The 21796-nt window shown below is 40.1% G+C and overlaps 2 protein-coding genes across 3 annotated transcripts; both read right to left on the reverse strand.

The window, feature by feature from the left end:
• Positions 1-1472: 1472 nt before the first annotated feature.
• Positions 1473-16403, reverse strand: chd1l (chromodomain helicase DNA binding protein 1-like). Of its 2 annotated transcripts, XR_008339740.1 has the most exons (26): positions 16073-16403; positions 15765-15877; positions 14645-14751; positions 14262-14373; positions 14140-14171; positions 13395-13476; positions 13138-13300; positions 12827-12982; positions 12364-12456; positions 12186-12282; positions 11912-11985; positions 11560-11670; positions 11112-11226; positions 10212-10365; positions 9889-10078; positions 9502-9647; positions 8716-8858; positions 7235-7428; positions 7035-7133; positions 6852-6922; positions 6502-6616; positions 2985-3093; positions 2797-2889; positions 2626-2738; positions 2351-2432; positions 1621-1759 (listed from the first exon to the last, which is right to left on the reverse strand). XR_008339740.1 is itself a non-coding variant. In XM_053431015.1 (25 exons), the coding sequence occupies exons 1-25, from the start codon at positions 16173-16175 to the stop codon at positions 1637-1639; spliced, it is 3048 nt and encodes a 1015-aa protein (XP_053286990.1). In that variant the 5' UTR covers positions 16176-16397; the 3' UTR covers positions 1473-1636. The 2 variants fall into 2 exon arrangements, 1 of the variants encoding a protein (XP_053286990.1); XM_053431015.1 differs by having other exon boundaries at positions 1473-1759; positions 2626-2889; positions 16073-16397.
• A 1072-nt stretch (positions 16404-17475) lies between these two features.
• sft2d2a (SFT2 domain containing 2a) lies at positions 17476-21647 on the reverse strand. Its single transcript, XM_053430443.1, has 8 exons — positions 21441-21647; positions 21255-21344; positions 20552-20637; positions 19680-19761; positions 18785-18820; positions 18601-18659; positions 18483-18512; positions 17476-18374 (listed from the first exon to the last, which is right to left on the reverse strand). Exons 1-8 carry the CDS (start codon positions 21504-21506, stop codon positions 18335-18337), a joined length of 489 nt encoding a protein of 162 aa, XP_053286418.1. The 5' UTR covers positions 21507-21647; the 3' UTR covers positions 17476-18334.
• Between the last annotated feature and the right edge of the window lie 149 nt (positions 21648-21796).

Genomic DNA, 21796 nt, shown 5'->3' on the forward strand with positions numbered 1-21796 from the left:
CTTGTTTTTTAACATATTTTAAATGAATTACTATTGTATCATCAAAGATCTATCATCAGTGTTGTGTTTAATTGCAGCATTGTCCATTCAGGACATAGTTCAAAGCGTCTTTACCGTAACCCATCACCTGCATGTGTGCTAAGGGGTCTAAAAGTTTGGTGTAACTAGTTGGTGGCGGGCTGCAGCCCTATTTTCATGTTTTCAATTCTTATTCAAGAATTAAAAGTTGAGTGATCTTTGTTACGGTTCTTATTATCAGTCTATGATATTATCATTATATCAGTGGTATGAAATGGTTTCATAATGATGACAATATAATTTATTACAATAATTTCTGGGACAAGGTATCGTGACAGGTCTACCTTAATATTTGAAATAATGCACCAGGCGAGTTGCACAGTTTACAGCTTAAATTTTCTGAGAATATCTTTCATATCCAATCAAAATTGGTATTGTACAATTAAATATTCTTAACTGAATCGATATTGAATCGAATCAGATGGGATATCGAAGAGAATCGAAACATTGTTAATCAGAGTCAAATCCTTTTGGGGAAATCAGAGGCAACACCCAGCCCCAGTTAAACAGTGCAAGTATGAAAGAGGCTGCTGCCTGTGCTCATTCTGCATGCAGAGGATTTGTAGACTAATCGTATGTGACAGGGGAAGCATATCAGTATTCTAATTAGAATCCTTCTTTTGTCAAACATTTTTTTTATTGTGTGCTGCAGTGTTGTGTTAAATAGGTATCGTTGCTGCTAGTTGTTTTATTTTACTAGATAAATGGCTAGCAAGCTAATACCAACAGTATTTAGCGTTTGACATTTTGCCAACGTTTATCAGCGCTCATTCAGTATAAAACGAATGTACCTGGATAGAAAGTGCTACAATTGAAGTCGTCATTCACAATTAATTGACGTTTAATGTACTACTATGTAAATTCTTAAACATTACCACTGTACGTAGAAGTGCACTCAACATGATTCTAAAGTATCTGCACATGAGTTGGTTAAGATTTTAATAGAGAAGTAAGCTCATCAGAGGTGTGGGCAGCACTAGCACCACTGAAAATTCTTACTTTGAACAATTTCACACATTGGCACATTTGTAAATTCTACATTAGGCTTTGTTCTTACAGTCATGTCATTTCCCTGATTGAAGAATTATTATACCACAGCTTGGTGGAATTTTCTATTGTGTTCTTTAAAACTTAACCCTAACCCTATCTGAGCTGTCTAGATCTGGGCCTGTTCAAATGTAAGGTGAAATGTCAAATGGTCAAAGGGGGAATAAATGTTAAGTTAAGTCAAAAGGAAATCAATCCAAGATTATGTAATGCCCCTAAAATGTAACCATGACAATGTGACCATGATTTATACCTGTGGATTCATTACTCAAACAATAGTTGATTAATTTTCCTAGACTCTGAATGTATCCTGGCAAAAATGTCAACACAAACCCAAACAACAGCAGTGGCACGTCAGTGTTTGTTTATTTACTGCTTCTTTCATTTATACATAAGTCATTATAGTTTGTGTAACTGTACAACATTCGCATATTTTAAAGCAGCGAACCGAGTTCATTCATGATTTAGACAAATTGATCATAAAAAAGAGATGAACCACTGGATCATAGTGTTATTTGAGCAGATGTGTGAACTGCTCAGTGTTGACTTTTCGTTGTTTGGAGAAGCAGGAGTCCAGCCACGCCTTCTGCACGGGGACCGCCTGCTTGTACTGACGCACCAGATCCTGGAGCTCCTGGTTCACACAGTAAAATAAAACAAATCAATCCTGCAACACTCTTATTACATCTGCTTGAAACAGTCTTGAAACGTTTTTGGACGAAATTATGTGATTATGTCAACATGAAGCAGAATCATAAAGAAACATCTACCAACATCTCATTGAATCCATGATTTCTGAGGCTAATATGGTTTAAAATAGTGATTTAAAAACTAATACGGTCTCTGTCTCTGTGTTTTAGCTCTGTATCAGTAATAATCTGTGTCCATAATAATACAAGAAAAACGTGTACACTGTGCATGTGTGTGTCGTGTAAACAGGAAGCAGACTGTCTGCCCTTCAGTCGGTTGCTTGAAACCACAGTGGTAAAAAGAATGATGACTTACACAACCAGCAGTTTTTAAACTAAAATGGAGCCAGCAGTATTTCAAAACTTTCGTTTTAGCCACTGTTAAATGATAGATGCAGCAACAGTGATGCTTTTTAAAACTAAAATGTAGTATTGTGGATGTAGCTTTAGTTTAAGTATGGTGTTTCAAATAAAGAGCTCAGTGAGAGGAGGGCAGAGATCAGAATATGATCAGTAAACCTCAAAATGCTACTGACCTTTGAGTGGATGCTATTCTCCACCACCGCAACTATGTGGGTGACCTCTGGACTCATCATATCCTCCTCATCGCCATCATAAGTGCAATGTAGTTAAGGAGTAGTGACATTTTCACACTATATTGAAAATAACAACCGACTCTTTTTCACTCGTTACACTTCCCTCCCAGCAAAACTCTACGTAAACATGTCTCCTGCTCATACATTCATTTTTGCTTTAAAAACCCTTTGACTGTGAGAACAAACTGAAAAACACATTCTGTCAGAAAGGATATGTGAACAGGTAACGGGCCAGCCTCTTTCTCTCTGATGCAGGGAGGTTGTAGAAAAACACACGGACCCCCGACATGAAACTGGGGAGATCTGTGGGGCCGGGGCTCCCAACATGAGCTGAGGGGCCAGGAGTGTCTGCTTCTGTTTCACTAGTCAACCTGTTGGGGTTACACAGCTGTGGTTCAGGGCAGGATGTTGATGTCAAGGTGGCAGAGGTGGATGGCTGAGGTGTAGCGGTATTCTTGGAAGCACTGCTGTGATAGTATCTGTCAGAGTCACATTCAGGAGAAATGAGTCCAAACTTTTCGATAGATAAGGCTTCTAGAGAACAGAAATATTTGCTGAAGCTTTTAAAGGATACATGAACGTGGGGATGCCCCTGGAGGCCAAGTGTTTCCGGATGAGTTGCTCCGTGCCGTACCAGTTGAACCCTTTGGTGGAGTGACCGATGCGAGGAAGATGAACGCTTGCTTTGAGGGGGAAAAGACAAAGAGGGCAGAGTGAGTGGGAGGAAGGGAGAGCTTGAATGTTAACTGCAACCTCCTGAATTTCTAATGTTAGAGTTCCTCTCAAGTCGACCTGCAGGTGGGGTCACGGTCGGTAGAGAAATGTGCAGGTTTGCATCACCTACTTGAAAAACATTGAGAGGTGAAGCTAACTTTAATGCACGGTGTTCTTATCAGTTCCTCTCCTGTGCAGCTCAACAAGAGGAATTTCAAATTCCTCTCCTGTGTGCTGGTCCTCAGTAAATGTTCTGTGCACTCTCACGTGTCTTCACGATAACACACAGCATGTCCTGCATATCTTGTCAGTCAAGTCTAACAATAATGCTACACTGGAGCCTGAAGGCGAGGCTTAAACATTGTTTGTTCATGCACTGGTCAACTTTGAGGTTCCATAACATCTTCTTTCATACTTTTCATACTAATATCCAAGCTGTACGTTTAGGTATTTACTTTACAAGTTGCCTATTCGAGTTCTCCTGAATTCACCAGGAGTTGTTTTTTAAACACAACATGCTGGATCATGATCACTACACCGCATCACTAGAGCTAACGCCGTGCTCTCTCCTGCCCAGTCTTGTGCAGGAAATATGAGTTTCCAAGAAAGAAGTATTGAACTATATTCTTACAGGTTTTTCTTTCTCAAAATTAGTTCTTTCACAACTCTGAGCCAGGATTCTCCACATCAGTAGCACTTAGCTACAGTAAACTTTACAGAACTAAAGTCTGAATGAATTTATTTTAATGTAATCACCTGTCGTGTCTTTATCGGCATGTTAGTAGAAAATCAGGAGGTTATTTTAGCATGGATAGATAGATAGATAGATAGATAGATTACTTTATTCATCCCCGAAGGGAAATTAAGTCGTCATAGCAGCCGGTACATTTGAATACAATAAAATACAATACAATAGAATAAAAATAAAAATATTGAGGTAGAAAGAATAAAAACAGAAACACAAGATAAATAGGTAGATAAGGTGCAGTGGCAAGATGATGGTAATAGTACTGATGATATGCTGGTAATGTTATTGTTAGACAGTATATAAAAATAGTACAGTATGTAAATATAACATAATATATATTTATATATGATAGCAATATAATAGCAGTATATAGTAATAATAATAATGGCAGCAACAGTATATATAATAATAATAGTAAATATAATAATAATAATATGTACACATGTATAAATATGTGTATATGGACTTATATATACAAATAATATACAAAGAGTATGATATATAGTAGAGGTATAAATATAAGTATTTGACTATACAATAGATAATATAATATACTATGAGTGTGAGAATATGTAGACAGAGTGTGCAAAAGACAATATTATTGTATAAAATGATATATAGTATCAATATGGTTTATATCAGGGGTCTCCAACACGTCGATCGCGAGCTACCGGTAGCTCGCGGGCAGGTTTTCAGTAGCTCGCCTGATAGGTTGACCGGAAAAAATAAAAAAATAAAAAATAATAATAATAATAAAAAAAATTAAAAAAAATTATATTCCGACGACAGTAAATGCACCTCATCTCACTTACGTTCACATATATGTCACATTGGTGTCAGGTGTAAATGTAGCCAAAGTGACGTTGTGACGTTGAGTGACGTTGTACGCTCGCTAAGCTAAAGTGAGGAGTTTGGTGGTATTAGCAGAACTTTACACAAACAACAAAGATGGAAAACCAAGGTGGCCAAGTCAAGAAAAAGCAGAAAACATACAATTTCCATTTGGAGTGGGAATGCGAGTTCTTCTTTACTAGCGTGAAGGACAAGTGTGTGTGCCTCATATGCGGGAGCAGTGTTTCGGTCGGCAAAAGAGGTAACGTGGAGCGCCACCACACTCAAGTCCACGGTAACTTTGCACGGGATTTTCCAGCAGGCAGCACTCTACGGACTGAGAAAGTGAACCAGCTGAAAGCAAACCTTAAAAAACAGCAATGTTTATTCATCGGACCGACGAAGAAAGCCAACGCGGCCACGGAGGCATCATTTAAAGTGGCGCACATTTTGACAAAGCACAAGAAGCCATACACCGATGGCGGGATGGTGAAGGAAGCAATGACAGCGGTGGCCGACACATTATTCAAGGACCATAAAAGTAAGACTGAAATCATGTCCGCTATCGCTGATGTACAGCTTGGCGCAAACACAGTGGCACGGCGAGTGTCTGCGCTCTCTGCCGATGCAGTGGGTCAGTTGGAGCGGCACATGATTAAATGCAAATGGTTTTCAATTCAATGTGACGAGTCGGTGGATGCGGCTGATACCGCTCAGATGGCTGTGTTTGTCCGGATGGTTTTCGAAGACGCTTCCACCAGAGAGGAGTTTTTGACGTTGCTTCCACTAAAAACCACAACCAGAGGAGTCGATATTTACAACGTTGTGAAAAAGTACTTCGTTGAAAATAACGTGCCTATTGAAAAGCTGGTGTCTATTACAACAGACGGCGCACCAGCTATGACAGGACGCCACTCAGGATTTATTGCACTGTGCAAGGCCGACCCGGACTTTCCTAAAATTGTGAACTATCACTGCATCATTCACCAGCAGGCTATATGCGCCAAAGTCATGAGATTTGATCATGTGATGACACCTGTCATTAAGATCATCAACTCCATTCGCGCAAAGGCCAAGCAGCACAGAAGCTTCAAACTGCTCCTCCAGGAACTGTCTGCTGAACACAGTGATCTCCTTCTCCACACTGAGGTGAGGTGGCTGAGCCGAGGAAAAATACTGCATCGCTTCTGCTCATTGCTGAATGAAATCAAGGCTTTCATGGAGTCAAGAGAGGAGGACTGAGTTATTGTTATTGAGTTGAGTTATTTTTGATAAGCATTGTGTATTGCAATTTCACACGTGTACAAACAGAAGGACTCCATGCAGTGCCAGTCATCTCACTAAGTTTTAAAAAGAGTGCGTGTACTAATGTTTTCTTGGACCTTTGATGTTGAGTTATTAAGTTATTGTATTAGAGTTGAGTTATTTTTGATAAGCATTGTGTATTGCAATTTCACACGTGTACAAACAGAAGCTTAAGTCAGTTGATTAATAAATATGTGCGATGTGATGCAAGTAGCTCTTGGCCACTTAATTTTTTTCTAAGTAGCTCTCAGTTGAAAAAAGGTTGGAGACCCCTGGTTTATATTAACACATATCACATATGATGTGAAGTAAGTGTTCCAGTATATGGAGTGGAGTGTTGTAAAGGGTACACAGTGCAAGGAAACAGGTATATTTAGAGCAGTTCTGTGATGGTGGCTCTGACATGTCATCATGGATGACATGATGCTAAAATGTTTTGTCACTTTCAAGGTGTACTTGTCAAAGTGTTTGAAGATTCAGTGCTTTACTGTACCCTTGTGTCTTTTGGCTGCAGCATAAATCTTCTTCAGACCTTCGTCCAGAGCCGTCAGGCTGATCCCAGACAAGTTGTTGGCTTTGTCTCTCTGCTGTGACACTATCAGGGCCAACTGAGGACACAAGGAAGGAGGTTGACAGAATTTAAAGCTTAATCTTATGATCAGTCAGTTTCTTCACTTGCTGCCACAATTTCACAATCCTGTAACCAAACATAAACCCAAACCCTACTGTTGATCACTACTACTGCAAAAAGGCAGCTACTACCAAGAAACAAGTATGCATTTCCAGGCAGCACAGTTTTATGCAGACTTAATGCATAGTGGGTTTCGTTTAAAAATAACCTACTTGATCCTGGCCGTCCAATCTGGACTGTTTGTCATCGATGGGGAAGAGCAGAACGTTGCCAATGTCCAAATCTGAGACAAATAACATGTTCACACTTTAGATTGTCTGCTTCATTCTCAGCCAGAGACCAAAAGTGAAAATGGTACGAGTCTCCATTTTCTTTGCAATCGGGGACAATCTCACCTTTCATCTTGCCTGCCAACTCATACTGCTTCCGTGGTTCATCAGATCTAATCTCCAGAGCGGTAAACAAGCCTCCCCTCCCCCAGCCTCCTGAGTCATCTACACATCATTACTTTGATTAGTACAAGACTGACCAGAGAACATTTCCATGTCAGTGTCTTACAACCTGGCATGTTGCTATGGTAACTCAGATAACTCACCAACACAGTGCACAATGATAGCATCTCCCTGAGCAGCATGTGGATGAGCAACATCCCCCAGAACATAGTGGATAGCCGTGCTGTCAGAGTCTGTGGAACGTACACTGCCATCATCCTCCTCATCCTCCTCTTCTTCACTGTCCACAGACTGCAGGCACAGTGAGCTGTAGCCACACGACTCCCACCATGCCCTTCTGCAGGATTAAGAAAAACATCAAGTTGCAAGCAGCATTGAAGGGCCCTCGCACCTTTGTGCGTTTCAAGGTGAGGTGCAGGTGTTGTGTCCTTTCTGTGGAACGACCTGAAGATCATTGGATTATGCACGAAGGAGTTATGATTTTTTTTTTCTAAAATACTGATTCTATATGAATGGAGACATAAGAATGAGATAATCCTGAGCCCTAGTGAAGTATCAATACCGCAAGACTCTTTTGCCAAGAAAAACATGGCAAAAGTCTGCCAGAAACTGAATGACTAAGAAAATAGCTATATCTGTGGTGAGGCGTTTTGCCACACCGAAATACCAAACAACCCCATCAAATTACACATCTTAGTCAATCTGAAGTCTGTGCCAAATTTGGTGGATTTCCAAACAAGCTAGTCATGGCAATGGCGTTTCATTGAAAACACTACCTCCCAGTAGGTGGCGCTTTGACCAAGACTGCAATTTGGCCTGCACTCGTATTAAACGTGACATTTCAAAGAGTTATAATGATGTGGAGCTGAGTTACAAAAGTTTCTAGATTACAGTGACTGAGACTCAAAATTGTAATGTAGATGTATTCAGACCAACACTCTTAACAGACAGTCTGGTAGAGATCCATGTACAGGCCAATTATAAAGTGCTTCCTATTTCATCTCCAAAACACCAACCTGCACCTAAAAGACCTGCTGATATTATGCCCCTCGAAAAGGGGAGAGGACCTGCGATGATCAGAACGTCACATAATTCCACTAGAATATCTCTGGGAAGTACACACAGTTCTCTGATTATCTCCAGCTGTAGCTATTCCATCTCTGAAAAACTCATCTTTCCTGCAGAGCGTGGGGATGAACGTTGACTTGTGGTCCCTTTTAACTCTTTATAGAGGCAGGTTGGTAGCAGCTCTCCTGGTATTTAATAACACCTCAGATAACATGTACTCTGTCCTCAACTTGTCAGGATCTCACTGTGGCAACTTCACCACCTGCTCTTGATGTCTGCGTAGTTTATAGAGGGCTGCGTGATCTACTTCTTGTCGCAGCTGATCCATACCGTACACACATCACAGTAGTGCCTCCAAATGTTACGCGCCTAGAAAAGGGGAACGGACAGAAGTGAAACGGACACAGTGTTTGCTGGCTTAAAGTCCAAGTGTAATGAAATAGTGATGCTATATAAATGGAGAAATAAAAAGGAGATGCTCCTGAGTCCCTTGCCCTGTTCGGTGCTTGGCCCCAAATCCAATGAAAAGCTTTGGTGTTGATTTACAGATATTTACTTTTTCTGCTGCTTCTTCATATCCTTCTGAGCTTTGGCTCTCTTGGCTGCAGTCTCTCTCTGCCTCTTCTGCTCCCCCAGCTCAGCCTCAGTCAGAAATGTCCTCTTCCTTGTTGAAGTCGGTAGAGCTACTGAGAATAAAGCCTGGGTACCAACACAGAATATACAACAGTCACAGCTGCACAGATAGGGTGGGGTGCTGTTAAATATATCTGTAGACAGTTATGATTCCCAGATATCAATCACATTAAGTAAAACACAAATGACTGATCACACATGAATCAGCACCTTTGTAAAATAATTTAAACAAAAGACTAAACATTGCAAACTTCAGGAAGGGAGGATGTGTGCAGGACTGTTGTATACGATTCAGATTGCATTCATTTAGCTGTGAACAGGATAAACTGCTGATGTGAATGTTGAAATGATGCAAAGTTCCAGTGGCCCTGCAAACCAGACAAAAAAGAACTTGCCCCAAAATTGTTGCCCTAAACAAAAGGAGTGTATAATATAGTGTTTAAAAAAGTATGGATCTTCATGAAAAAAACAAACATTTAGTGAATTGATATCAGTGAGTGTGTGAAATTGGGTGCAGCGTGATAGAATTTAAATGGACTTGGGACATGGTGGAGGTATGTGCTCATCTGCGTGCCATTCTGGTTTATTATGGACCTGCAGTGAAAAGCGCCTGTTCTATATCTTCTCTATCTACTTAAAAGATTTAATGTTTTCAATTAAAAAATGTGTACTTCCCCCTCAGTTGAAAGTAAAGGAGACAGACTCTTACTCCAGTTTTGCGTCGCAGAGCTCGTCCCTCTCCCGCAGTTCTCTCAAACTCAGCCTGCTGCTCCCTCATCAAACGTGCAAAACTCGTGTGGTCATCAGCGCTGGGCTTCTTACTGTAGTCTTTCCCCTCAAAGTAGTACATGTGGTCTGCAAGATGGGACAGCACAATGGTGAGTGTGATTGTTCATCTCCAGCAGAGTAAGTTGTATGAACCAAGTGGATTACAGTAATCATGTGGCGTCTTTATATATGTGGTTATTTTTTCATGGTGACAAAACTGAAACATATACACCAAGATATGAAATGAGATTCCAACCAGGTTGGCTGAATGCTCTGCACATACAAATAAAGCCAGAGGGATTTGAGACTCTGAAGTGGTAAAACATACTCTGTCCGTCAAATTCAGAGCTTCTGCCTTCCTCCTCCTCTTCATCTTCTTTGAGTGCGGTGGAGTCTTCATCATCCACCCACTGGCCGTTACGCGTTGGACCGAGGATCTTCTTGAGTTTCACTTCCTGCACAGAGCTCTCTTCTGTCGACAGAAGCTTATCTACCCCAAACTTCATGATCTCACTGAGCTACGTGGGGCAGGAAATATGAGCGAGAAGAAGTGGTTTGAACAACTGGAGGAGTTTAGTATAAAAGTGAACACAACAACTAGGGACTGCAGGATTCAAAGAAAAGAGATCATGGTGATCAAAGTTCACAAACCTTGAGTCCTGCAGCAGCTGATTGAACTTGATCCAGTAAAGAGAAGCGACCTCCTTCAATGACAGCCTGGGTGAGGTGCAGCTTAGACACGGCTCGAGAGTACATTAGTTCCTCCACAGTGTGTCTTGCCAGAAGGCGGATCACTTTCACAGGTCTGTAATGAGTTACAGTCAATATAAGAGTGAAGGGTTTCTCCAGTAGTTTGATTTTGCCCTTCACTTAGGTTGGTTAGTTAGGGTATTTATGAGAGAGGATGTGAAGAAAATGGTTGATATCAAAGCGGCAGAGACTGAGCGACTCCAGAGGTTTAAATCTTGTTCATATCGGGTTTTTTAATCCATCCTGAGAGATCCGAGAGCTCTAAGTGTCTATTCAAACCTAACATTAAAATGTATCCTGAATGTGTCTCCTGTGACCACTTGTAATTGGATTTCACTTTTCTACTCCACCAGAAATTATTCATGTAAATTATTTCTGTTTGCAAAGACAAAAATATGTTGCTTTTAACCATTTTACAGAGTTAACAGATGTGTAATGACAACGTTTGTCTGTCTGTCGAGCAGAGTCAGGAGGGACTGTCGGAATCTAGTGCAGTATCTAGTGAAGCCAAGGACAAGTTTGCGTTGACACAGCTCAAAGAATGAGCTTGTTGACCACTTGTGATCGGATCACTCAGGAGGTCTGAACCGGTTTTGGGGAGTACCACTGCGTGTGACAACAGGTGCATAAAACCTTTAGTGTCTCCACAGGGCGAAATTTGGGTTGGTAATGAAAACTACAAGTTGAAGAAGTTATAATGAACAAACTGACTAACTCTGCAGCCCGCTCCTCATCTCTGCACCTTAACTCCTGCAGGCATGATAACACCTGAACCCCTGACAAACTCTTACACCTCCTCACCTGTGCTGACCAATCCGATGGCAGCGAGCCGCAGCCTGCAGGTCGTTCTGAGGGTTGAAGTCACTATCCATGAAAATGACTGTGTCAGCAGCTGTAAGGTTCAGGCCCACTCCCCCTGCAAAGACAGAGCACCATGTCTGAGAACAGTGCACACTTATTACTTACAATACATTCTACAGGTGGAGTAATGCATTTAACACACGTTACAGAAATATGCACTGAAAGGGATCAGCATGAAGAAGTGAGAGCGGCTGTAAGTCACAGCAGTGTGTCATCCTGTGGCAGCTCTTATCTCTGTGTGATCAGTCCCCTTTCCTCTCTCAGCTACTTACAAGAACTGTAGAGGTACATACGCAGCTTCAAGTGCAGCTCAGGCACTGCTGACTTTACTGTGTTATCTACAAACCTGTGGTAACGTATTATTAACAACATTGTATTCTTCAGTCACCTGCTTTAGTGCTGAGGAGGAAGATAAATACATCATTGCGGTTAAAGTTCTTCACTGCCAGATTTCGTTCTTCCCCTCGGACAGACCCATCCAGACGATCATAGCTGTAACCTGAACAGAAAAACAAGCTCAATTCAGCTTTTGTTTGTGGAGGAAAACAGGAAGTGGATTCGAGAACAATGTCGCCTGTGAACTTATAAACATTAATTAGAAGTCAAGCAGGTTGAGAAAAGGACTGGCCTGTTAAGATTCATGTTCCACTTTTGCAAAATTGACTCACTGCAACATCAGTTTCATTTCAATGAGACTGTGGTTTGAATTAATATGAGAGCAAGTCAGACTGCTCGTTCACCTCTGTACTCCAGGTAATCCTGAAGAATATCCAGCATCCTGGTCATCTGAGAGAACAACAGGATCTGATGGCCTCTTCACTCACAAACAAGACACATGTTATCAAGTAATTATCAGGGAATATGCAACTTAAACCATATAATAAGTACAATTAAGTGCTCCACGAGATCTGTGCATTGTGTCAGCATCTAGTTCATCTGGTATCAAAGTTACAGCAGTCAGACTTGGACTACACTGCCAGCAGATGGAGACAAATAACAAGCAGCTGGACTTACCCATTGTGTAGGTAGGTCAGCATGCTGTCCAGGAGGCAAAGCTTCCCACTGGCTTGGATAAGATGCTCTCCCATCTCAAAAGGCTCAGGCTCCAGCCCTGAACAAAAGAAACCCTTCACGTATAAAACATGCTTCTATATTTGCAATGAATAGTATCTGTCTCTTTCACACATCTCACCATTAAACAGGTAAGGGTGGTCCACACACTTTCTCAGGTTCATCAAGATGTTCATGAGCCGGTTCTTGTTTCCTTGTTCATTTTCAAAAGCCTCTGAAAGCGCAGGTTTAGAAGACAGAAAGCTACAGTCATTTTCCGATTTGCACATATGAGCCACGCAGCAGGAGCTTGTCTGGGACAGATGCGTTTTCCGTTTTGCATGTTGGAAAAATCCCCAAACGTGCCCACTTGCTCGTGGTGAATCCTGCATATAATCTCCTGCTCTATCCTCTCAAGAGCTCACGTTTTTACTAGGGGTCTGAGAGGAGAAACTCAAAAGAAAGTCCAGAGCAACTGACTCAGATATTTGCATTCTCACATACAGAGTCAGACCCTCCTGTCATTCTCCATGTCTGAAAGCAGCTTATGACGATTCATAGATTCTGCAGCATCCTACCAGGATTTACAATGTTCAAGCTCTTACCCAGGTCCTTCAGCAGAAAAGCTTTGTAGCATTTTTTCTGCAGCGCTGACATGCCGTGGTACATCAGCAGCTCCGTCTTCTTCGGCAGATCGACAGCGACCTCTGACTTGACTCTGCGAAGCAGGAAAGGCTCCAGGACACTCTGTAGCTCAGCAGCTGGAAACAGAGACAGAGCGACACAGTAGACCAGTGTCGATTAAGTTCAGAATTCTCTATGCAGTACAAGTAAATGACAAATAATTATTTTCTAGCTGATAACTAATCCTGCTGAATGTATCCAAACATTGTGACAGGATAAATATGCATCATACCAAGAGAAGGCTGATGTAGTACATTTGAGTAAGACTTGACGAAGACATCGATCTCCTTAGCTGGGAAGACGCTGGGCTGAATGAAGGTCAGCAGGGAGTAGATTTCCTGCAGGTTGTTCTGAAGGGGCGTTCCTGTTAGCAGGACTCTGAACTCCACTGAAAACTATGGAATTACAGGTAAAAACTCAATCACCTTGTCAGGGAAATAACAGGGCGAATAGTGGAGAAGATAAGGAGACAAAAGGTCGACTCTGTACCATTGTCAGGGTTGAGTGCAATAATGAGTTGTGATTCTTTAATCGATGAGCTTCGTCTACCACAAGCACCTTCCAATTCCACCTGGGAAACAGAATGTGATGGTGCATGGACACAAAGAGTTAACCTGCGAAAATTCATCATCGTTTTCGCTATAAATAAAACATCAAATTTAATGACATTCATGTTTTAATCAGGATCTTGATGAACAAAAGATGTGATAACAAGTTAGTTACATGTTCATCCTGTGTTGTATTACACATATGAACTCCAAGGCAAGCAGGATACACAAAAACAACTGGATGCAGTTCCATGAAACTTGGTGGAAGGATGTGGTTTTGATCATCCATTGAAATTAAGTGTGGATCAAGATCAGGGGGCGGATCCACAGTTTTATCTATTATTTCACTTACAGGAAATGATTCATGGTGCTGGATTAAATAAATCAAGCACTTTTGGGGAACTGAAATCTATAAGTGTGTGAAATTTAGTGCAGCTCGGTTAAATTTTAGGGGACTCCTGGGCCTTGGCGGAGGTATGTGCTCTACTGTCTGTCATTGTAGTTTGTTATACAAATTAAATAATGCGGTCTACCGCATAAATACATTCATCAATGATTTAATTTAATTTATATATTCCTACAACTGTTTCATGTAGGATTTGCTTGGTTCAAAATGAATCAACCACGTGAGCAACCAATTCTTATTTCAAATCCCTGCTGGTATTTGTGTAACAGATCCCACTCACCGTTTCAGGAATGAGGCATCGTTGAGACACAGCTGGAAATACAGAATAAGAAAATAAAAAGATGTCAGTTTGAGTACAGATGAAACTTTAGGTCATTTTGTTATCGCCAAACAGCCTCTGACCTCATATGTTGTGAGAAGAACATGGAAGTCCTGTGTATTTGTTCCTTTCTGAAGCTCCGCTCGTCTCCCTTTGTCGCCCGTGTAACACAGCACAGTCAGAGAGGGGGCGAATCTGCAACCAGGAGAAACACAAGTGGAGAATTTTTCATTTTACAAACAGTCCAGCACACACTCAAATTAAAGATTTGACTTGGCCTGTTAATGTGATGTGTCCATTGTTTCATTTGAAATTGACTGTGCTGAAGCTCAGAACCTGAAGAGAAAAACGTATCCAGATACCTGTGGACGGGACTGTCGTCTGTGCTTGATTGTGTTATACACGGATAAAAAATATAAATAACACTTTTAAAATTATGTAGAATTACAGATAAATGTGACAGTACCGTTCCAGCTCTTCTTTCCAGTTCTCCAGGACAGAGAGTGGGCTCAGGACTAAAAACGGACCTTCACTACCAAGAGCTCCTGACATGTACACCAGCAGAGAGATCGTCTGAAGGGACAAAGTATGATTATGAATTTGTCACATACATCATACAGTCAGGACATCTTTTCAGTCAGGGGATAAAAGTGCCTGCACTATTTTAAACAAGTTACAGGTCCATTAAATATTGTTCAGATTATCTGTACAAGCAACAAATGCAAAAAATAATACTTTTCTGGTAGGTATTTAGACCATGGTTAATTTGATGATAACAACACAGTAGGTGAATGCTAATTTACTCCAGCCATAGCTTTAGTGGGTAGATGGAGGGTTTTAAAGCACTTCACACTACAGGTCACATTCACTAATTCACACACCGTTTCAGAGAGAGCTTCCTCAACACACACACACACACTCAAGTACAGATTATTTTAATCACCATAGTGAAAAAGGCCAATCACAACCCTCCAAATGAACTGTGTTTTCAGTAAATAGCATTTTTTTTGGTACAACCAACAAATAAATGGTCACGTAAATGAAAAGCAGGAACTAGGAAAGGTTTGGAATATTTGCTTGAAGAATTAAATAGTTGCTGATGGCTTTTCTGTTGATTGAGAAAAAGATAAATCAACTACTTGTGTTGTTTATAAACAGTGGAGTTATGTTTTGCCTATGAATCAGGGCAGGTTTACTTATAAGCCTTTTTATAAATAATTTGTATTTTATAAATAATGATGGCTGAACTCCTTCACTGACATCGTCCTGTTGTTGTGTGTGGTGGTTAACTGTCACACTGCCATGATTTAAATAGATCTAAGCCATCAGTCACGAATCAGCAACTTAACTTTTCTTACAGACAAATCAAAATGTCTCCTGTGAGAGAAAAAAAGAGCCTGTTTGTTATCTTATTTCATCTGCACTTAGACTTAAGAGGAGCGAACTGGTAAAGTATATTACAATGAAATAAAACATTGTACTTACACCCTTATTACCTGTTTCCTGTTATTCATCTCGCTTTAAAAACACACAGAGAAGCATTGCAATGCCAACTCATACTTAAGTGAGAGTGATGGATCACACACCTGACAGGTTTTACCCAAACCCATCTCATCTCCCAGGATGCATCCCTGCTGGCCTTGCAGACACTGGGTCAACCACTGCACACCGTCCAGCTGGTAGCTCCTCAACTGGATCCCTGAGAGCAACGGGACAGTTCATCACCACTGACCATAGACTGAGTCTGTAGCTGACACTGGCTCACACACATGTCAACAAGTATGGAACACGAACATTAAGGAGACACAACTTGACAATAGCTAAACTAGTTTAAACACAGCTGCTTAAACCTGTGAATGACCAAAGCGACACGGAAGATAACGATCCTCCGTACCTCTTAAACCGCATCTCTGCAGCTCCCTCTCGGTCACAGGAGTCCCCCTCTTCTTCTTCTTCTTCGACACGATGGTTTTAATCCTCAACAAGATGTCTGACATGTTTACACGGATACAGGACCAATGAGTAAACAGACTATAGCTGTTTGTTTACAGACAAGTCCAGGCAAGTCTTTCTGACTTGTGTCCAGAAGTCCAGGAAGACCGTAGTGACGCTCGTATGGAGGCTTGTCCGGTAAGACGAATGGCGGTGACGTTCGCGCCGGGCGTACCACCACGTGACTGATTCAGGAAATGGTTCGCGTGTACTAATACCAATACATCAGAGGCAGCTGCCTTACAAGTGTGGCACCAGAGGCAGTCGCCTTAATATATCATTGCCAGTTTCTATTGACAGCGGAAGAGCCCATACGAGCTACTGCTCTGTGCTGCTGCCACAATGCTAATAAAAAAGTGTTGCTGGCCTGACTGGGTCACGTGACGGTGCGAAGTCCGGCGCCAATTACATACAAATCCATTGTTATTTGTATTTGTGTCCAATCACAACATACCTGGTCTCCATGTAGGTCAAAATAAATAGATTCGAAAATTAATAAATTAATGAGTTAATTACAGTTTGCAAAGAAAAATATTTCCCCTACAATAATTTATTCATTCATTTGTGCGCTTATTTTTATTCTTATTTCTGCAATTATTTATTTACTTACGACAGCAATAAAAATACATACATATAATGTAAAAGTAGGTGTGTAAGCATGTAAGCGAAAATTAACAATGTTCATCAAGTATTTACAGTCAAGATCTGCAAAGAATATTAATTCAGTGATGATCACGGTCTTTTGTGTGATTTGTTGATAGTAATAAAATAATGAGACAATGACGTTATCAGTAAGGGAGTTGAAAGAATTAAGGAGACATACAGAGGTGAAATCTCAAGTCTCTACTCTTCTTTTCCTCCTATACATAATGTTTATAATTGGAACATAAATGTTCAAACTAAATCTAAATATGAAATCTAAATATTAAATCTAAGAGTGTTGAGAGGAAGATAGAGCTATGATTACATTGCCCGTCATTGGAAGTTATAAAATAAAAGGTTCTGAGACTTTATATCATCCAAAAATTGCCTCTTTGGAAATTTGCTCCAATATTTCAGAAGTATGATTGATTCGCCCAGTCTGGTAAAGTCTCAGAGACAGCAGCTCAACAGGATTTGAGCCCTGTTGAGCAATTAATTGTGGACCTATAAAGTAAAAATTCTAATTAATTTCAATAAATTCTAAATATTGAAGGTCATTTTATGAATCATATTGACATAATAGCCACAGCTCAGCAAGCCAACATCTGGTAATAAATGTGACATTAAAAATAAATCTCTTGAGAGGCTAAAACAATCACTCGATTTTGGTAATTTATACGTTTATTGTGAATATCATGGAGCTTCAATCTTTAACATATTGTCCTTAAGCATAAGAACAAGGTTTTAGATTTCAGATAAGCAAAAAATGTCAAAAAGATACATTTTAAATACCTTTAAAAGAGACCATCAAGAGCAAGTCCATAATTATGAAGTGATTCTTAATCTTCTCTGTCGACACATTTTCAAGCTCTTAGCCATACTTTAAATATCTTTTTAACATATTCAAGACCAAAATAATGGTATTTAACAGTAAATCAGGATATGTATCTGTCAACTTAGGTATATTTGTGTTTCACAGGCTAAATATAAAAAATGTTAAAAAAAAAGTATTTGGGAGAAGTATGAACGAATTATATCAATCAAAATAAATTTTTGGAAGCATGTTGGACGATGTACACGTTTTGCTCTGCTACAGCACTTAAGACTTGAGAGATTTATGTTTTTAACTAATTTCAGAAGCTTAAAAATATTTCCTGTGCTTAAATTTATTTCTCTCGGTGATGAAAATAATGAAGTTGATGTAGTAATTTACCAAAAAAATTACAATAATTTATTACAAATATTTACATATATTACAAAATGCTTCCACATGTAAAACTGGGTCTGAACAGCTTGATTCATCAATAGCATCGTCATTCACTGCAATCAATTAATCCATTAAATTAAAAGTGGAAAAGGAGACATACTTAAGAGATAAAAACATGTGATGTTCACGTATTAACAGAGGAGGGCTGAGCAGCAATAAGAGTCACAGACTCTGAAGCAGAACAATACAAATATATCATAATAAAATCAATAAGAGACACGCCGATTTCCCTCAAGTTCAGCAAGAGGACGCTGCTCATTTCATGCAGACCGCCAAGATCTTCATTAGGGCCTCCCTGGAAAGTAAAGCACATGAATCAGATGTGCAGATGAGGCTCTGAGGGGCATTTTGATTGTGACCATTTATGAAGCTGATTTGGATAAAGGGTATTAAAAGGACAAACCTCATAAATGGGATGTATGACAGGCTGTACCTGGACACAAAGCACATCTGTGTCACTCACTGACTTTAAATTCATACTGAAGCCATCAGTTAAAAACTCAAGAGAAATTGTGACTCACCAGGCAAATGACAAGACTTGTAAGATGCAAAATAACAAAGCAAGTCCAAAGTTCTTCCACTGAGGGAAAAAAACACTGCTATGAAACACTGGACTAACATCAAACAGTATCATACAGATAATTGTGTACAAATGATTTGTTGACATAGGACCAAAGCATTTATTTTCGATTTAAGCTCACTTACCCAGAAAGCTGCACATAGAGTCAACACCAGGCAGGTCTACAGCAAAAAAACGAGACATGTTATCAACAACGTGGACTTTCTGGTAGTAGATTCTGATTAATGGTTTCCTATCATCTGTCTTTCAACACTATTTAGTTTGAATTATCAAAATTCCATTCATTCATTCATTATAAACCATTTCTGCCATCATTTTAATGGCAGAAAGTGCAGACGTGATCAGGCACTGTTTTTTTTTTTGCTTTAAGTTGTCAAGTTGTTTCCCTCATTAACATGTGGCTGGAGAGTTAGGAATCGGTTACATCCAACCAGAACCTCTTCACATCAGGGGAGAGAACATGGGCATGAGTTTAGCAACCTCACCTGACCCATGTTTGTGCCTCTTTATACACAGACCCCTCCCGCCCTGACGCTGCTCCCTTCATTCATTATTAATATTGATTTCTAGACTCTATGGAAGTGTGTTTTAAAAATAGATTTAAGGTGTGTGTATGTGAAAATTCGCCATCAGGTGCCTCAAACTTTTTCTTTCAATTCATCATGTCATATAGTGCCATTCTGTCCAACATTACCCTGTACTGTGTAAGCACAAGACAAGAAGGGTTTGAGCTATACCGTAATTAGTGCAGGGACACATTGGCTAAAAAAACACCTTTATTTTTGGACGGTAACCTGATCCATCTTTATCAGGAACTGTCGAAACATTAACTGGAATCACTCTTTTAAGGTTTCATTTTCATTTGTGATTTTGCTTCGGTACATTTCCTGCACAGATAAAAAAAATGTAAAGAAAATTCTCAGAGTTTTAACCCTGCTGATTGATACTGACCGAGTAAAACTCTTCTCAGTGATTGAGTGTCTAATAGAGCACAAACAGAAATGAGCTTTGTGAACTTACAATCATAATAGCGGTGGCCAGTGCTCTTGTTTTGTCACACATCTTCTTCAGCTGCTTCAGTGGTCCCATCAGAAACATAGTGCTGTAGAACAGCGGACACCCATAAACAAATAAGTTAACATAAAAATATGAAATACTTTTTAAAGTTTATATTAGTAATGGACAATATGGGCGGAAATTATATCAAGATAAGAATCGATATCAATAATTATCACAATAAATGTCAAATTATTATTTCTCAATGCTTATTTTTTATCTCTTAATGGGCATGGTCATGACATGCATCAATTGCATCAATTTTTATTTTATTTGTATTATTTTATACAGATTTTATACTTTTTATTTATTTTACCTGTAGTAATCTCTTTAACTCGTTTATTCTGCTGTTATTCATTTATTTAGCTTGAAATTGGTTTTAACAGTGCTTTCCGATCTTAATTTGTATATGTTCTCTGAAGTTTTTAATATGCAAGTGTATGAAATATGATTTATAAATAAATCTGCCTGGCCTTTCAGCTTAAAGAGAGATTTCTGCTCCTGAGTAAAGGTTGCAGTTTTTTCCCTCATTCTTATTAGCAGAGAATAACAAAGACTGATAAACTGCAAAATATTTTACCAAGAATGGCGTATGACGTGTTATACCTCCTCACTGTGCTTCACAATGCATCAGCACTAGACTGACATACATCTGTATTGAACCTTAGTTATATTGCCATTGAAAAATATATTGCGCCATGTTAATGGTCTTGTTGTATTGCCCAGCCCTATAGTTTATAGTAAAAATGAATATACTGCTGACATTGATGCTCTTATTAATTGTGAAGTACCAGAATCCACCTTAGTCCTTGCAGGGAATCATTGTGTGCACTGACCTGCCCAAGGCACATAGGTTTCCAAAAGTGTAAAAGACGATGAAGAGGGTGATTCCAATCCTGGGGAGGAAGAGCAAACACACTCCCTGCAACATAGAGAGCACAGAGAAGCCCCAGATTCATCTAACAGCATATTTTCATCAGTCAGCTGCAGCAGCCTGAGTGACTGGTTCATTTCATTCAAAGCATGAAAGGTACAGCCTCAACATTCCTCAGAGCTAGAAGAACCAGTAAGGTCACCTCCACCTGAGCTCTTCCTCGGAGCAGAATAACACACCCGAGTGCATCACGAGAAAGCAGGGGTGGGACAAAGTATATAAGAAAGATATCGTCATGCTAACTCAAGAATTCATCTTTACTTATTTAGTTATGTTTATTCACATATTTGGACCAGTTACAGTATGTTTGTTAAAGACTAAATTAGGCCTTGATGCACTTTATCGTACATTGTGTCATCTCAGTGAAACTAACCCAAATGTCAGTGAATAAATAAACAAACCCTACACTTCACCTCTATTTTTGTCATTGTTTATTCTTCTTCAGTTCGACAGACATCAGAATGTATCGTTACACGATTATCTTTGAAAATATCGATCATCCCAGAATGCTGTAGTGTGATATTATCGTTATCGTGGGCCATGTATCGTGAGTTACTCTGCGATCCCCAGCCTTCCTACAGAAACGATCACATGCACGTCCTTACCACCACCGTGCACGCGGCCCCCACCACGAAACAGGCGACGAATCCCTTCACTCGTGTGGTCCAGCTCAGTGTGGAGGCTTCGTTCACAGTCTGCAGGAGCAGGGAGCAGAGCCCGGGTCAAGTCACAGTGAATCAGCGGAGATCACAGTGGGAATCATTTCAGATACAGCTGCGGATCACTTTTACCTCTAGGACGGTTCGATCATCTTTACGCGCCTCTTCGCCGCTGAGGACAGACTTCAGTTTATCCATCACGGAAGATCCTTTAAATCCACCGAGCCGAGAAACAACCTGATTTCCTTCGGAGACGGAGAAACTGTTTCCCTCTGAAGTGTGATGAAGAGCAGCAGCGTCACATTACGTCTGGGAGTAGCTCACCTGGACAGGTGCACCACTTCCGGTGAGTCACACCTGAGCCGAGCAGCAGCAGGAGGTCTCACTCTGATGTTTTTCTGCTTTTCTTTTCATTAGCAACGTCAATTAATATCAAAACATGAATCAAAAATCAAAATCTTCGTTAAACGTGATCTACAAATGGTATA

The sequence above is a fragment of the Pleuronectes platessa genome, chromosome 9 (assembly GCF_947347685.1).
Source record: "Pleuronectes platessa chromosome 9, fPlePla1.1, whole genome shotgun sequence".
NCBI lineage: Eukaryota > Metazoa > Chordata > Actinopteri > Pleuronectiformes > Pleuronectidae > Pleuronectes > Pleuronectes platessa.

Excerpts from the sequence above, each read along its gene's own strand:
- chd1l (XM_053431015.1), bottom strand. The coding sequence starts at position 16,175 with ATGTCAGACATCTTGTTGAGGATTAAAACCATCGTGTCGAAGAAGAAG. Across the intron at positions 11,671-11,911 it reads GGATTACCTGGAGTACAGAG|GTTACAGCTATGATCGTCTG; the intron begins GTGAACGAGCAG and ends TTTTCTGTTCAG. Across the intron at positions 7,134-7,234 it reads TATCATTGTGCACTGTGTTG|ATGACTCAGGAGGCTGGGGG; the intron begins GTGAGTTATCTG and ends AATGATGTGTAG.
- sft2d2a (XM_053430443.1), bottom strand. The coding sequence starts at position 21,506 with ATGGATAAACTGAAGTCTGTCCTCAGCGGCGAAGAGGCGCGTAAAGAT. Across the intron at positions 19,762-20,551 it reads AACCTATGTGCCTTGGGCAG|CACTATGTTTCTGATGGGAC; the intron begins GTCAGTGCACAC and ends GCTGTTCTACAG. Across the intron at positions 18,821-19,679 it reads TGGCCACCGCTATTATGATT|ACCTGCCTGGTGTTGACTCT; the intron begins GTAAGTTCACAA and ends TTTTTGCTGTAG.